General features: G+C 48.0%; 1 protein-coding gene across 9 annotated transcripts in view; it reads right to left on the reverse strand.

Moving 5' to 3' along the window:
• The window catches only part of CADM1 (cell adhesion molecule 1), a 349,360-nt gene extending 341,128 nt beyond the window's left edge, over positions 1-8,232 (reverse strand). For 6 of the 9 annotated variants that reach the window (XR_011390742.1, XM_002708410.5, XM_002708409.5 and 3 more), the window contains exon 1: positions 7,040-7,243. Coding sequence is in view for 8 of the 9 variants with exons in the window: in XM_002708410.5 (XP_002708456.1) it covers positions 7,040-7,172 (133 nt within the window). In the remaining variant the exon portion in view is untranslated. Of the gene's footprint in view, positions 1-7,039; positions 7,246-7,657 lie in introns of those variants that run through there. The other 3 variants (XM_070078614.1, XM_051819532.2, XM_002708407.5) reach the window with 2 other exon arrangements.
• Between the last annotated feature and the right edge of the window lie 6,630 nt (positions 8,233-14,862).

Below are 14,862 nucleotides of genomic sequence, written 5' to 3' on the forward strand. Positions count from 1 at the left end.
GTGCTTGCTTTCCTCAATCTTGACGCCAAGGTTCTTTTGAGTAATAATGCAGGCCACACGTCATTTTGAATATGTGTGTACAGAAATGCCTACATCTCCCTTTTTTCTCACTCTAGTTCTAGGCCAACTGCACCAAAGCTTTTGAGAACCAGAGCTGGACAATCTTCAAAGAGAAACTGCCCGTTAACCACCACAGCAGCTGCGAGCTAGAGCCTGCAATTTAAACCTCTGAAAAAGAAACTGTGGCTTCTGCAATTTAAACAAGGAGGTGCCACTTGTAATTACAAACATTCCAGTGGGTTCCTTCCTCCATTGATGGTTTCCAAACAAAGGCTTTTTATTTGATTTTGGTGATGCTCCCCAAAACGCATTCCTTTGTGCAAAATGCATGGAGGCAGGCTCAGAAGGGACGCAGGAGGCGGGTTCCACCTGGCCAAGGCCACTCGAACCCCTCAGATTCAGCTCATGTGTGATTACCTGTTTGGATGGAAACCAAAAAATCAAATGCTTCAGATTTATAGTCCATATTACATAAAATATTTGAAAGAGCCTCTTGGGGAAAAAAAAAAAAAAACACCCTCACATTTCACGAACCTTGGAAAATGGAGCCAACCTATTTTCAGAAAAACCAAAGAAACCCAGAAATTAACACTGAAGCATTCCAACATTACTAGCTGAAAATAAAAATTCATTTTAAATCAGTGAGGCAAAGATTGAGAAGTAAAGGGAGTAACCAAGTAACCTCTTCTCTCCCAATAAACGCTCATCCCCAATACAAAAATTAGACCCAAATACTTACAACTTGTTGTATGGGTTTCCCATGCCAAAGACGGCATTTTGAGCTCACTTCAGTTACTGAATATGGGCTGAAATTAGCACTTAGCCAGTTAGAAATGGGAAAAGACATTTTTCCTTTTAAGCAATAAATTCACAAAATGCAAAGGTATTTATACTATAGAGGCTTTAAAGATATATAAACAAATAGAGTAGCTCACAGCCATCAAACTAAAATAAGTCCTCAGACAGAGGGTAGTCATTATGGGAAAAACTGGAAATCACCAGTCTGGCCAAGGGTGCCTGCCACAGTAAGGGATTATCTACAATTACTGCATATTTACACAACAATAAAATGCATCTTATCCAATCCAAACAAAACCCTGCTCAAAATAAACGAAGTCATAGGCAAAGTTTCCTGTGTGCAGGCAGCTGTCACTCTCTGGCTTCTCTGGTTTCTGCCTTTGCTTCACCCACCAGAACGACCTTTTATTTCACCTTCCTAAGTAAAGCAAGGGTAGGGCACAAAATCTGTATATCCGGTTGAGACATACAGAAAAGTGGAACTAAAAGAGAACTTTATTTTGGTGTGAAAAAATTCCAAATGGATGTGTAGGTTTTTCACAATCCATATTTTCCATGAACTTTTTGAAGAGCCTTCGTATGTATGGATTTCAAATATTTTTGGCACCAAAATAAACCTATCTTTTAATTCCATTTTCCACAAACTTTGTGAATTACACTCATGTGTATGATCCGATAATGAGACTATAATTATGATGGGAAAAAAAGGAGCTGTATCTTAGAGAGTCATTCAAAATTAATCGTGGAAGAAATTATAGAATGTCCAGAATTTATTTAAAATAAATCTCAGAAGAGGAGGAAGCACAGAGGAACAGACTGACCAGGGGTAGATAATTAGTGAAATTGGGTGATTTGGACACAGTGTTAAATGTGGCAGTCTTTCCACTTTTGTATATAATTCAGGATTGTAAAATGATTTTAAAAAGACCAATGTAAAAAAGTCATTTTGCAAAGTAAAATTCTTTTTTCTTTAAAAAAGAAATGAGGTTATTCTCAGCTTCATTAATGAAAATGGACAAGCACCTGCTAAGCCAATCGAGCTATGTCCTTGTTCTTGACTTAAGAACTCTTCCTTTTCCCTTAGTTCCATGGAACCAGTTCTATTGTAAATATTAGCAGAAATAAAAATCTCAAAAATCAAGTTCCGAGCTTCCTGAAGCCTAGTTTCGGGGTATCTGACTTACTGCAGCAACACAAATCTGGAGCTCCTCCCTAGGAGGATGCTTTGGATGACATTCGTGTTGTGGCTGCCAAGTCAAGTCCAGAGGTTTCAGAATAATTTGTCAACACCAAGACAATGTTACTGAGAACTGGTCCTTTCTTTTCAGAGATCACGCCTTTTATCCATGGGGTTATTACCTACAGCAACGATTAATCTTGCTGCTTTCAGAATACAAAATATTTTTAGGCAAGATAGTGTCTACCCGCGATCCCTATCTGGGATTGGGCACTGCTGCCAGGAGGTGGAACAGAAGGAATACTGGCTGGACATCCAGAGACCTTTCCCCATCCAGGATCTGCAGCCAGCTTAGCCTCAGGTCAGCTGGGAGCAAAGTCCCCTTTCCTCTGGGCTCCAGCTTCTTCATTTCTGAAGACTGAGATTTTACAAGATGATTTCTAGTATCTTTCCCCTTTCAGAAATTCCACGATTATCAGACTCTCTAATACCTCAAAAGGCAGTATTTTTAAAAAGAGCTTTTGTGCTAAAAGGTTACATGTTCTATTAAATACTTTTTAATGTGAATACGGGGTTCCGAGCAATGTGTATACATATGCATATATAAGTATGTATACACACATATTTCTGTCAATACACACACACACACATACACAGATACCATTATGCACTTATATGGAACTAATTGCTTCCAACTCAAAGCAGCAAATTTTCAATTCTGCAACAGATGTCGCTGTGTGATTTCTCCTTTCTGTGCGGCATTTTCAGTTAAAAAATGCCCAGTGTAATGGTCAGTACTGTTCTTCCCAAGAAAGATATACAGCACTTGAATCCTCTGGATTTATTTCCCACAAATTTTTCTCAAATGCTAGAAAATTTCCATTCAAATCATAGCATGGATTAGACTGGCCCGGTTTAAGTGATTTTCTGCATAAAAACGGGCCTTTTGTTAAAAACATACACACGCAAACATTTTTAAAATGTAAATTCTAAGTGGCCAATTATTAGGCATTAAAATGTCACATGCAGAAACCAAAGAGAATGAGACAGTTTATATTCACAGCAGTATTATCAATTTTTAAAGCCTAAAAAATCATTTAGCAATACAGGCCAAGGAAAATCAAAATTCACTCAGCTATGACATTAAAACATACCAGGTGCAGAAAAAGCCACTAAAAACTCCAAAAACAACCTTAATGACAAAGAAAATTTTGGATGCTAAATAAATAGGAAGTCTAACGTTATCAATGTAAGACATCTTACCAATCTGACATTCACTATCAACCACTTCCTGACACATAACATAGAAAAGTGACATCTCTCTCGTTTCAACCAGTATCTCCTCCAACGACCATCAGTCTCAACAGGTAGCTACCACTCTCTTCTGATGAAATGGGGAGCAGGGAGAAAGGATTTCAGAGTCTCCCTTTGAGACTCAGGAACCCATTACCTTCTGGGATTTGAGAGGGAGTAGAGAAAGTTGAGCAGGCAGTGATTCAGGACGAACTCCGATAAGAACACGAAGTCAGGAAGTGAGGGAGGAAGTGAAAGTGTCCTGCCTGTTGGCGTCTTCCTCATCCCACTCCCCTTTACCAGGAGGGCCATTGGGGAAAACTGGAGAAAGCATGTACAACATCCATATGAATAAAGCTCTTTGTTCCACAGAACTGCCTGCTCTTTTATTTGCCCCCTTTTTCGTATTTGTTCATTTCAAAAGATTACTCAATGGGTCTCTTGTTCCTCCAAAATGTCCCGGGCAAATAATGCAAGCTTGTCTCGTCACACAAGTCACTAAATGAAGCCTTGTGCGTCTCCAGTGACACACTGTAAATATAAAGTGGCATTAATGAGGGATATTTTATCAACGCTATCACAGACAAGTGCAAGTCCCTCCTGCGGCTATTCAATTTGATGCAGGGAAAGGCAACAATAGCAGGGCGGCACTTTTGTAAAGTCCCTATCCCGGTCTACAAGCCCTAACAGGCTAAGGCAAGCGAGGCTCAGCCCTGGGCTTCCCTTCCCCGTCATAGACCCCCTCCCCATCAGCCCTCTTCTCTAATCCTGAAAAAAGGTAAGAGGGGGGGTCATCTGCCCCTGGTTCGTTCGCAGTGGAAAACACCATCATGCGTGCACCTTAAACCTAACAGGCGTACAGGCGCGATTAACACTGTGCAGCCAGCTTAGGCAATCCCATTTTGGCTGCATTTCATCAACATCCATTTCATCGAAACACCACAGGAAGGATGGGAGGAGGCTTTTGGGGGTGGGAGTCAGGGTAGCCGGGATGGGGGAATGGACGACTTTAGTTACAGGAGAAAACAGCCAGGAATCACTGCACATCAGCCCTACGTGGATTTCCCAGCAAGGATATAAATGAAAACAAGCCGAATGAAGCAGGAAGGCTGCACCAACAGGTTTCTCCAACCCTGGGAGTGGGCGCTGGAAGCCTTCGAAAACGCTTAAAGAGGATGACTGAGAAGAAAAGTCCCCCATGCCCACCCGAAATTCACCTCTGCAGAAGGGGACCTAGGGCTGGCCCAAGATCCCCCCCCCTCAAACTCAACCCACAAAAGACATGCATTGAGAGGGGGGAAAAATGTAAAGAAAGTCATTTCATCCCTTTACTACAAATCAAACCCAATTACTTTCTAATTTGAACACAATCTGATAACCGGCGTACAAACAGGGATGTACACAAGAGCAAGAAGCTGCTTCCATGGTAACTGGCAACAGAATTCCCATGTAGCTTTGCCGTGCACGGTTGAGTTCCAGACCGCTCCTTCCTAAATCAGCATCCATCCCTCGCCAGGAAAGCAACTTCTTGCCGCGATATAGTTACAAATACAGTGCTGGTGCTACTACCTGGTGCCTTCCAGGAGGCGGCTCACGGACGAGGCACAAGCGATGCCTGCTCCGCTGCGAAGCGGCGCTGCACGGCTCCCATTTTTAGTCGAAAGGCAGTCTCCCCCCGACCAGGGCTTCCCACCCGCCACCCCCCTCCACACACACGCACGCACACACACACACACACACACTTTTTTTTGCAGCCAGTACAAGTCCATTGTTGCCTCTATTATGCGCCAGTTACCGAGCCTTTACTCACGCTCACGTTTAACTGACACTGGCGCTTTTTTTTTTTTTTTTACAATGCAGCAGCACGAGGGATCTCTTTCAGGAACATTTTATTGAACCCATCCAGTCTCAGCCATCACCCGAAATGAAGTTGTAACCATACTGGCATGGGCTGAGCCCAGTCATCTCCTAACTCATGAATTAAGAACCCCACCGAGGGAAATACACAAACAATATTCGGACACAGACACTGGCACGATAGGAAGAAAAAAAATCCTCAACGCTGGCACTGAAGCTGCTGCAAGCCTCCCACCCCCACAGAGTCCCAGTAGGTTCCCCCAAACCCAGCTCTGCTACCAGCCTGTTCCGGGGAGAAGCAACCAGCCCGGCACCCCCACCCCCACCCCACCATGGAAAGCTAGCACCCCCAGACATCCTCATTTTCTACAGCGTGCCTCCTGCGGTGTTTACATAACTGTGTGTCCTCTAGCGTGTAAACAAAAGGCACCGCTCAAGCGGAGAGACGCCCCCGGAGCCGCACGGCTGGGCCAGCGCGCCGCCCGCCGGGGCCGGGGGCTCCGCTGCTGGGGGCTGAGCTCTCGGCGTCCTCCGCCACTTGTTGCTCCCGGGTCCTGCAGCTCCAGAGCTGCAAGGAGGGGGCTCTGCAGGCGCACAGCCCCCTGCTGCATCCCCTCCCGCACCGCCGCCCGCCCCCCGCGGCCCGGAGCCCCTCGGCCGGCGCCAGCTCCGAGCCCCCGCAGCCGGCGGCCAGGGGCGCTGGGGACCCCGGGCGCGGCAGCACAGCGCGGCGCGGCGAGGTGGCGGGAAGGCAGGCAGGGTGCAGCAGCGCGGCCGGCCTCTCGGTAGGGGCAGAGCTCCGGCTGCCTTTTGTTAGCAAATGCAAACACTGCCCTCTTCTTTCCCGACAGCGCCAACGCGCCCGGCACACGGGCAGCCACACATGGAGCTCCTGCCGAGTGCTCGGCCGCCTCAGCGAAGGCGCCGGGGCGTGCACGGCCGCCCCCGGGCGAATTCCCCAAGGCGGCCGTCCACACGCGGGGCGCCCGGAGGCCCGCAGAGGCCGCGAACGCCCCCTCGGCCGCCCGAGAGGGCCGGCGGCCGGGAAACCCGGCGTTCCCGCTCGCGGCGGAGGACGCCGCGGGGCGCGCGGGCTGCGGGCTCCCGGCGCCTTCCCGCAGAGGCGGCGACGGCGCTCGCCTTCCCCCGCCCCGCGGGGCCGGGCCCCGGGAACTTTCCCCGCCTGGAGCCAGGCCAGGGAGACCCGCAGCCCAGCCGCGGGGGGCGGAGGGGCGGCGAGCGGCCGCAGGGAAACACGAGCGGCGTGCAGTTCGGGGACAGGGGGGAAAGGCAGCGCGCGGGCGCGCAGGGAGACGAGCCAAGTCTGGGGATGTCCTGGGGCCCGGAGAGGAATCACGCCGGAGGCGGGCGGGTCGTCAGCCCTGGGGAGGCTTTTCGGGCACGGAGAACCGGGGGGCTCGCCCGAGAGGTGGGGGCCGGGGGGGCAGCCCTGGGAGACGCGGGGACCTGCAAGTTACGGGGACGACCGCGAGTTGAGGAGGGTCCGGAAGGCTGGCCGGTGCTTTCGACCCAGCCCCTTCCCCCATAACGCTGCAGCCCCCCCGGCCCCCATCCTCACTCCACTCCGCACCCCGCGCCCAGCCGGGGAGACGAGGTGTGGGTGCAGCCGTCCCTGAGGATTCTCCTTCAAACCCCGCAGGGCAGGGCAGAGGGGAACCACCGGCCCCCTCAGCCCCTTCCAGCTCAGCCGCGAGTTTTCCTCGCCACACTCCCTGCGCTTCGGATTTAGGAAGTGGGGGAAGGTTGTCATGGAAACGTTTCCCCCCTCCACGGCTACGGTTCCTGGGGTGCCTCGGGAGATTTAGGGGCCGATCGGCAGGGGCCCACACCTACCTGTGGGGATCAGTGCCGCGGCGGAGAGGAGCAACAGCAGAAGCCGGAGCCGGAGCCCGGGAGGCGCCGCCGCCGCCGCCACTGCCGCTGCCGCCGCACACTGGGATCCGCTCGGCAGCACAGCACTCGCCATGTCGGGCACCTGCCTCAGACTGGCGGCGGTGGCTGCCTCCCGAGCCCGAGCGGACAGCTAATGAGATGCTAATGACATGCGCTGGAGGCGGAGTCCGGGCAGACCAATCACAGCGCCGTGAGCCCAACCCGGCTCTCGGAGGACTCGCCCCCTCCCGTACCCCGCCCCCTGGCGCCGGCGTTCGGCGGCGCGCCCGCGCCACCTAGGGGCGGGGCCGGGGGCGGGGCGTATGCAAATATGTTTATGTTAAAATTCGTCTTCGCTTTCCCCAGGATCAAGGAAAAAGTGTTCTCCAGGGCGGCCAGCGTGCGGGGCCTCGGGCTGCAAGGGGGCGGGCCCGGCTTCCCGTACACCTTTATTAGGGATGTTGATAGCAATCGCTACATCTGACCGACGCCTGCAAACTCTCCCTAGCAGGCTCCTCCGCCAGGCTCGCCGAGCGCAGCTAGCCCGCACACCAGCTGTTGCCAATTTCCGACACTCACCTTGCATCCGAGGAGTAGATTTGAGGGAGACGGGGGCCGTGCGGGAGTGCAGGGTGCCAATGCAGGTCCCCGGATTGACAAAACAATCTGGGAGAAGTGCATGCGTGCTTTGCGCGTCCGGCGGCGCGGGAGAGCCCGCTCGACAGCCTAGCGGCGGACTTGGGCATAGTTGGCGAGCCAGGAGCCGTGGAGTCGGGTTCTGGGATTTTCGAGCCGGTGTCTTTGCGGTAGCGTCTCCGGAAAGGTAGATGCAGGAGGCTGTACGCAGGCTCCCCAGCTTGGAGAGGGTCTCCTTCCTGGTGTCGATGTGGATGTGTGTGGGTTTCAGGTGCCTACGACATTATGCCATGGTACATGTTTCTGGTGACGCACGCACAACAGAAAACCTAGTCGGTCAAGGCTTCAGGCTGGAGGGCAGGGCTGCGGGACGGCGAGGGCCGAGAAGGTGGAGTCGGCCTTGCTGCTGCTTCGGGGCTCCGCGCGCTCAGCTCCCCGAGGGCTGGGGACCAACAGGTGCCGTGAGCGGCCCCTTCCCCAGGCGGGAGAGGCTGGTGGCTGAAGCGACTTGCTTCCCCGGGCTCGCGCTCGCTGCCCGAAATTACCTTGGCTTTCTTTCCAGCCAGGCAGCCGGCTCTCTTGTTTGCTTTTTAATTACTTATTTCCTTCCCTCTAGAAGACTGTGTGCGCTCTGACCCTCTGTTGCTCAAGCATCAAATTGAAGGACGAGCCATATTAAGTGTAAAGGTTTATAATAATTTAAGTATTCATAGAATGCAGAACAATAAGATGTAGGAAATACAATTTGCATAATAAATATCAATATCACAACAGCTAAAACAAACCATGACAAATTATCTGTGGCTAAATGACCAAGAGATTACTGAATGTAAATTGCTACGTCTGAGCTATAGTCTAGAAGAGCTGCACCAAATGACTTCTCCAGCCCTCTGTCCTCATCTGGCGAAAATAAATAAATAAATAATAAATAAATAAATAATACATATCAAAAAGGAAGTCGAGATCTGCCAACCCACCAAATGAGTTACACTTAAAGCCGGCCTCCTATTATCCATTATGCATAAACTAATTTCGAGACTGCCCTGTCTTCGCAGCCCTGGATATGCTGCTCTGTAATTACAGGCCCCGAAGCATGAACTACAGGCAACCCTCCAGAGGTGGGGGGAGCTCCAGCAGGCACATAGCACACCACCGGCAGGAAGCCACCACCGCTGGAGAACGCCAGGTCGGCAGAGTCCCACCGAGTCTTATCACCGGTGGAAGTGAAGCCACCTAGCTCAGATCCAAAGCAAAGCAGAGTGCCACCAAAATCAGGATTAAAGAAAAAAAAAATCGAGGTCCTGTATATGCTGGAAGTGATGTGTAAACTGTCAGGTCAAGTCCTATATATTGGAAAACGTAGCACAGACAGGCCCTTACATAGAGCAATATACATATTTCCTATTGTTATTACTACTATTCTCTTTTTTAAAAGATTTTTTATTTATTTATTTATTTGAAAGAGTTACACAGAGAGAGGAGAGGCAGAGAGAGAGAATCTTCCATCCGATGAATCACTTCCCAATTGGCATCAGTGGCAGGAGCTGTGCCGATCCAAAGCCAGAAGCCAAGAGCTTCTTCCAGGTCTCCCATGTGGGTGCAGGGGCCCAAAGACTTGGACCATCTTCTACTGCTTTCCCAGGCCATAGCAGAGAGCTGGATTGGAAGTGGAGCAGCTGGGACTTGAACCAGCACCCATATGGGATGCTGGCGCTTCAAGCCAGGGCATTAACCCGCTGCGTCACAGCGCCAGCCACCCCCCCTTTTTTTTAAAGATTTTTATTTATGTTATTATTGCTATTCTTGTGTTTATTGGCTTCTGATAAGTATTTTGCATGCATAATCTCATTTAATCCTTGAAACAAACCCCAAAGTGCAGACTATTATTGTCTTCCATTTTATATTTTTAAAATATGGTTAGAAAGATTAGCAAATGCCCTAAGATCATCATTTCTAAGTTGCAGAGAGAGCCTATGCAATTAACCACTATGCTGTACTGTGCCTCAATAAATATCTAAGTGAATGAATAAGTTGCGCATTACAATGCATGAATAATAAGAAAAGGATAGCTACATTTTTAACATAAGGTGAAAATATGCCAGCAACACAGAGCATTTTTTAAAATAACAGAATTGCAGTATCCTCCAAAGGAAAAGCATTCCTCATGAGACTGAATCTCCAAGAGAATCCAGCCAGGCCCCAGTCCTCCCACACCCAGAACACAGTATGGGGACATTGGAAGATGTGGGGTGTTTTCATCTCCCTTCGTTCCCTTGGCACATCAAATGAACACCTACTCAAATTTCTAGTTGGCAAAGAGCAGCATGGGACATTGCTATAGGAAATGCTAATGCTGTATGAGTTACCTCACTAGAAGAATGCAAATAGCTTTAGAAGTTTCCACAAAAATGCCACCTGTGCCATAAGGATAAGGAACTTGCACATTTAGTTTCCCAGGTTTAAAAAAAAAAAAAAAAAACGGAATCACCTTGAGCACACCTGTAGCACAGGGGTGTCTGTCTCCGTGGAAGAACCAGAGGTGAGAATTTAGGATGAAGCTGTTGCTATATCCACTAGCCATGCGCCTCTCCCACCCCCAGCTCTTTCACACTGAAGATCTCGCCAAGCGATTTAACATATGGAACATGTGAAGAACGTATCAAATTCCCGCAGCCGCTAAGTACAAGTTATGACTACTCTGGCTTTCTCATAGTAAAGCGCGTCATTTTCTGCTTCGTGGACTAGAACTCCTCGCCAACTGCAAGTTCCAACATTCTCTTCCCCTTGCTACATGGATTTAACCAATTTTGAAAACCAGATGGTGTTTTTGCCATTTATAACTGATAATCAATTGTTTTGTGAATTTAATTTTTCAAGAAAGAACTGAAATACTTATCAGAATTACAATCTGGGCGCTACTTGTGTTAGAATAAAATTGCCAGAAGCACTGAGGGCCCGGTGCTCGCTCGCTCTCTCTCTCTCTTTCTCTCTCTCTGTTTTATTTATTTACTTATTTATTTTGGTGAGAAATTTTAAAGAGCGAGAGAGAGAGAGATCTTACATTGTTTGCCCTCACTAAAACAGTTGAAAAATATAAACATATATATGAAAAGTGTTAAAGGATGATTCATGTTTGGGGAGAATTTACCAGAGATAATCAATGAGAACCAGTAGTATCTTGCTTTTTAAAATGCTAATTAAAAAGTACCTATGTATAAAAAGCAACAAAGAGGGGCCAGAGTTGTGGCACCGTGGGTTAAGCCACCACTGGTGACACGGGCATCCCATATCAGAGGGGGGTTCGAGTCCCGACCCCTCAGCTGCCAATCCAGCTCCCTGCTAATGTGCCTGGGAAGGCGGCAGATAATGGCTCAAGTGTTTGGGCCCCTGCACCCAAGTGGAAGACCCAGATGGAGCTCCTGGCTCCTGACTTCAGCCTGGCCCACTGCCAGCTGTTACAGCCACTGGGGCAGTAAACCAGCAGATGGAAGATACCTCTCTCTTTCTCTCCCACACCCCACCCCATTTCTGCTGCTCTGCCTTTCAAACAAATAAATGTCTTTAAAAATAAAAAAGCAACAAAGAAATTTTTATAGAAAGCAGTCAATATTTGTCCTGCTACTTGATTAAGTACCCATAGAGAGGTAGTGTAGTCTCAGTTATAAATTGACTGTATGAGTACCCCCAAAATGTATCTTGAAGCTCTAATCCACAATGTGATGATATTCAGAGGTGGGGCCATTGAGGAGGAAGTCGGTTTGGAAGAGATCAATACCCTTAGAAGGAGAAGAGGAGACCCCAGAGTTTTGTCTTTCCATGAATATGCATAGAGAAAAGGTGAACACACAGAAGCCAGAAGATGACCCTGTGCAAGCCAGGCAAGAATCCAATTATACCTGCACCCTGATCTGGAACTTCCAGAGTCCAGATGATAAGAAAATTAATTTCTGTTGTTTAAGCCACCCGGTCTGTGATATTTTTGTTACAGTAGCTTAAGCAGACAAAAGCAACCTGTAAGCCTCAGTTTCAATTATCAAAAGGTATATAATAATGTCATTTGAGGGTGAACATTTAGTTCAGCAGTTAGGATACCACTTGGCATGACTGCATCCCATATCCTAGAGCCTGGGTTTGAGTCCCAGTTCCACTTCCAGCTAATGTACCCTGGGAATTAGCAGATGACTGTTCAAGTACCTAAGTCCCTGTCACCCATGTGGGAAACCCAGATTGAGTTTCTGTCTCCTGGCTTGGTCCAGCTCTGGCTGCTGGAGGCATTGAGGGGGTAAGCCAGAGGATGGAAGATCTCTCTCTTGAAGATCTCTCTCTCTCTCTCTCTCTTTCTCTCTCTCTCTCTCTTTCTGTTCTCTCTGTCTCTCTGCCTTTTAACTAAAATTAAAAACAAAAATAAATTTTAAAAATATCACCTGTTGGGGACCGGCGCTGTGGCGCAGTGGGTTAAAGCCCTGGCCTGAAGCAACGGCATCCCATATGGGCACCGGTTCTAGTCCTGGCTGCTCCTCTTCCGATCCAGCTCTCTGCTGTGGCCTGGGAAAGTGGTAGAAGATGGCCCAAGTGCTTGGGCCCCTGCACCCACGTGGGAGACCCAGAAGAAGTTCCTGGCTTCGGATCAGTGCAGCTCTGTCCATTGCGGCCATCTGGGAAGTGAACCAGCGGATGGAGGACCTCTCTCTCTGTGTGTCTCTACCTCTCTCTGTAACTCTGTCTTTCAAATAAATAAAGTAAATCTTTTTTAAAAACCACCTGTTTATAGAAAAGTATTATATAAATTAAGATAATTAGCAGCATATTAGAATATTGCACTGCACGAACTCTTGTTCTTATTTAATAGACAACTCTTATATTCTTAGATTAAGACTAACTAAGGTGGCCAGCGCTGTGGCCTAGCAAGTAAAACCGCCACCTTCAGTGCCGGCATTCCATTTGGGTGCTGATTTGAGTCCCAGCTGTTCCACTTCCCATCCAACTCTCTGCTATGGCCTGGGAAAGCAGTAGAAGATGGCCCAAGTCCTTGACCCTTGCACCCTCGTGGGAATTTCTGGCTCCTGGCTTCGGATTGGCCCAGCTCAGGGGTTGTGGCCATTTGGGGAGTGAACCAGCAGATGCAAGACCTCTCTCTCTGCTTCTTCCTCTCTGTAACTCTGCCTTTCAAATATGAATTAAAAAAAAAAAAAGACTAAGACTAAGTAAGTCATCTTTGTGGGTATCAGTGTATGATCCTCTGAAATACAAAGCCAACCAAACCTATATTCTGAAATGAGTGATTGACCACTTGACCCAAAGATTCACTCTTCAGTAACCATGGTGTTGGCAGTAAACTCTTGAAGAGCTGGAGTTGGAACCAGTTTGACACAAAGAAAAATGCGACTGAAGTAGGTTGCAGGAAACTACACATGAACTGGTCAAAGAGCAGCCTTAATGCCCATGGAAGGAAATTCTCATAGGGACCCAGTCATATCTTGCTCTAATCAGTTATATAGGAATATATTTATGTACATATGGCTGATCCAATATGTATTCAATAAAAGAAAAAATGTATACAGTAATTTTAATGGAATAGTCACTGTGAAATTCTGGGACCACAAAGGTGAAGGAAAGGGCCTTCGCTGTGGTAGAGTGAGTTTAGCCACCACCTGCAATGCTGGCATCCCATTTGGGCTCTGGTTTGTGTCCCGGCTGCTCCACTTCCTACCCATCTCCCTGCTAATGTGCCTGGGAAAGTAGCAGAAGGTAGACCAAGTGTTTGGACTGCTGACACCCATGTGGGAGATCCGTAAGAAGCTCCTGGCTCCTGTCTGGCCCAGCCCTGGCTGATGCAACCAAATGGGGAGTGAATTAGTGGATGGAAGATAGTTCTCTCTGTCTCTCCTCTCTCTGTGTAACTCTGCTTTTTAAATAAAATAAATAATTGTTTTAAAAAGGTGAATGAAAAACTAGTACTCTCAATGAATTCTGAGTATAGTAGGGGAGACAGTTCAATTATTATGATGATTATTACATGTAATAAATGCTTTTATAATGTGTACAGTTTTATTAGAATATCTGTGTACCTGGAAAATTCACACAGGAGAATGTTCTTCCGCTGAGTCTTTAAAAAGCAGAGTTGAAGGGGAGGGGGGAGAGAGAGAGAGATCTTCCCTCTGCTGATTCACTCCCAAATGGCATAATTGGCTGGGATTGGCCAGATTAAAGCCAGGAGCCAGGAGCTTCATTCAGATCTCTTACATGGATGCAAGGGTCCAAGCACTCGGGCCATCATCTGCTGCTTCTCCCAGACCATTAAGAGGGAGCTGGATCAGAAGTGGAGCAGCTGAGACTCGAACCGGCACTCATATGAGATGCCAGCATTGCAAATGATAGCTTTACCTGCTTAAACCACAATGCTGGCCCCCTTGAACTGAGTCTTGGAACCTGAATAAGTCCCAAGACAGACAGGGATACCACCATGGCAAAGGAAAGGTGTGGCTAGAGGAGGAAGTCATTTACAAGGCCCAAAAAGCTTGGGAGAGCATGGAGAGTTTTGGGGAAATTACAAATAGAATATCTGGATCACAAATTGCCAGAGGACAGTGGCAAGAGAAGAAGCTGGAAAAAAATATATGGGTACCAGAGAATGTATCAACTGACATGTTAAGAAGTTTAGATAGTTTGTTATAGGTAATGGAAACTCAATGAACTAGCAGAACTGCATAGTCAGATTTCCATTCAAGCAAGTTAGGAAAGTCTTAAAAAACGAATCCTAGATTTGTGCTTTCAACATTGCAGTTGGTATTGGCACCACTGATCCAAGATAGGTACAGAGTTAGGGAGCCTGTTTATTTAATTGTTTATTGTGTGGGGAATGGGCACTGGAAAGAAAATGGTAATTTAACCTGGGACAAGTTGGCCTTGAAGTGTCTGTACAGTACTCAGCCAGGCAATAGATGCCCTGCAATGGTGATCTAGAACTTGGGGAGGCAGTAGCACTGAGTCTAGAGCATGTGGGTAGAAGCTGAAACTGTGGACTCAAGGAGGAAAGGTTTGCTTAGAAAAGGCACATTGGGGGAATTTTGAGAAACAAGCCGAGGGAGAAGGAGTTTGGTGCAGAGATTAAGATACAGGGCCGGCGCTGTGTCATAGCAGGTAAAGCT

This window comes from Oryctolagus cuniculus, chromosome 1, assembly GCF_964237555.1.
Source record: "Oryctolagus cuniculus chromosome 1, mOryCun1.1, whole genome shotgun sequence".
Classification (NCBI taxonomy): Eukaryota; Metazoa; Chordata; class Mammalia; order Lagomorpha; family Leporidae; genus Oryctolagus; species Oryctolagus cuniculus.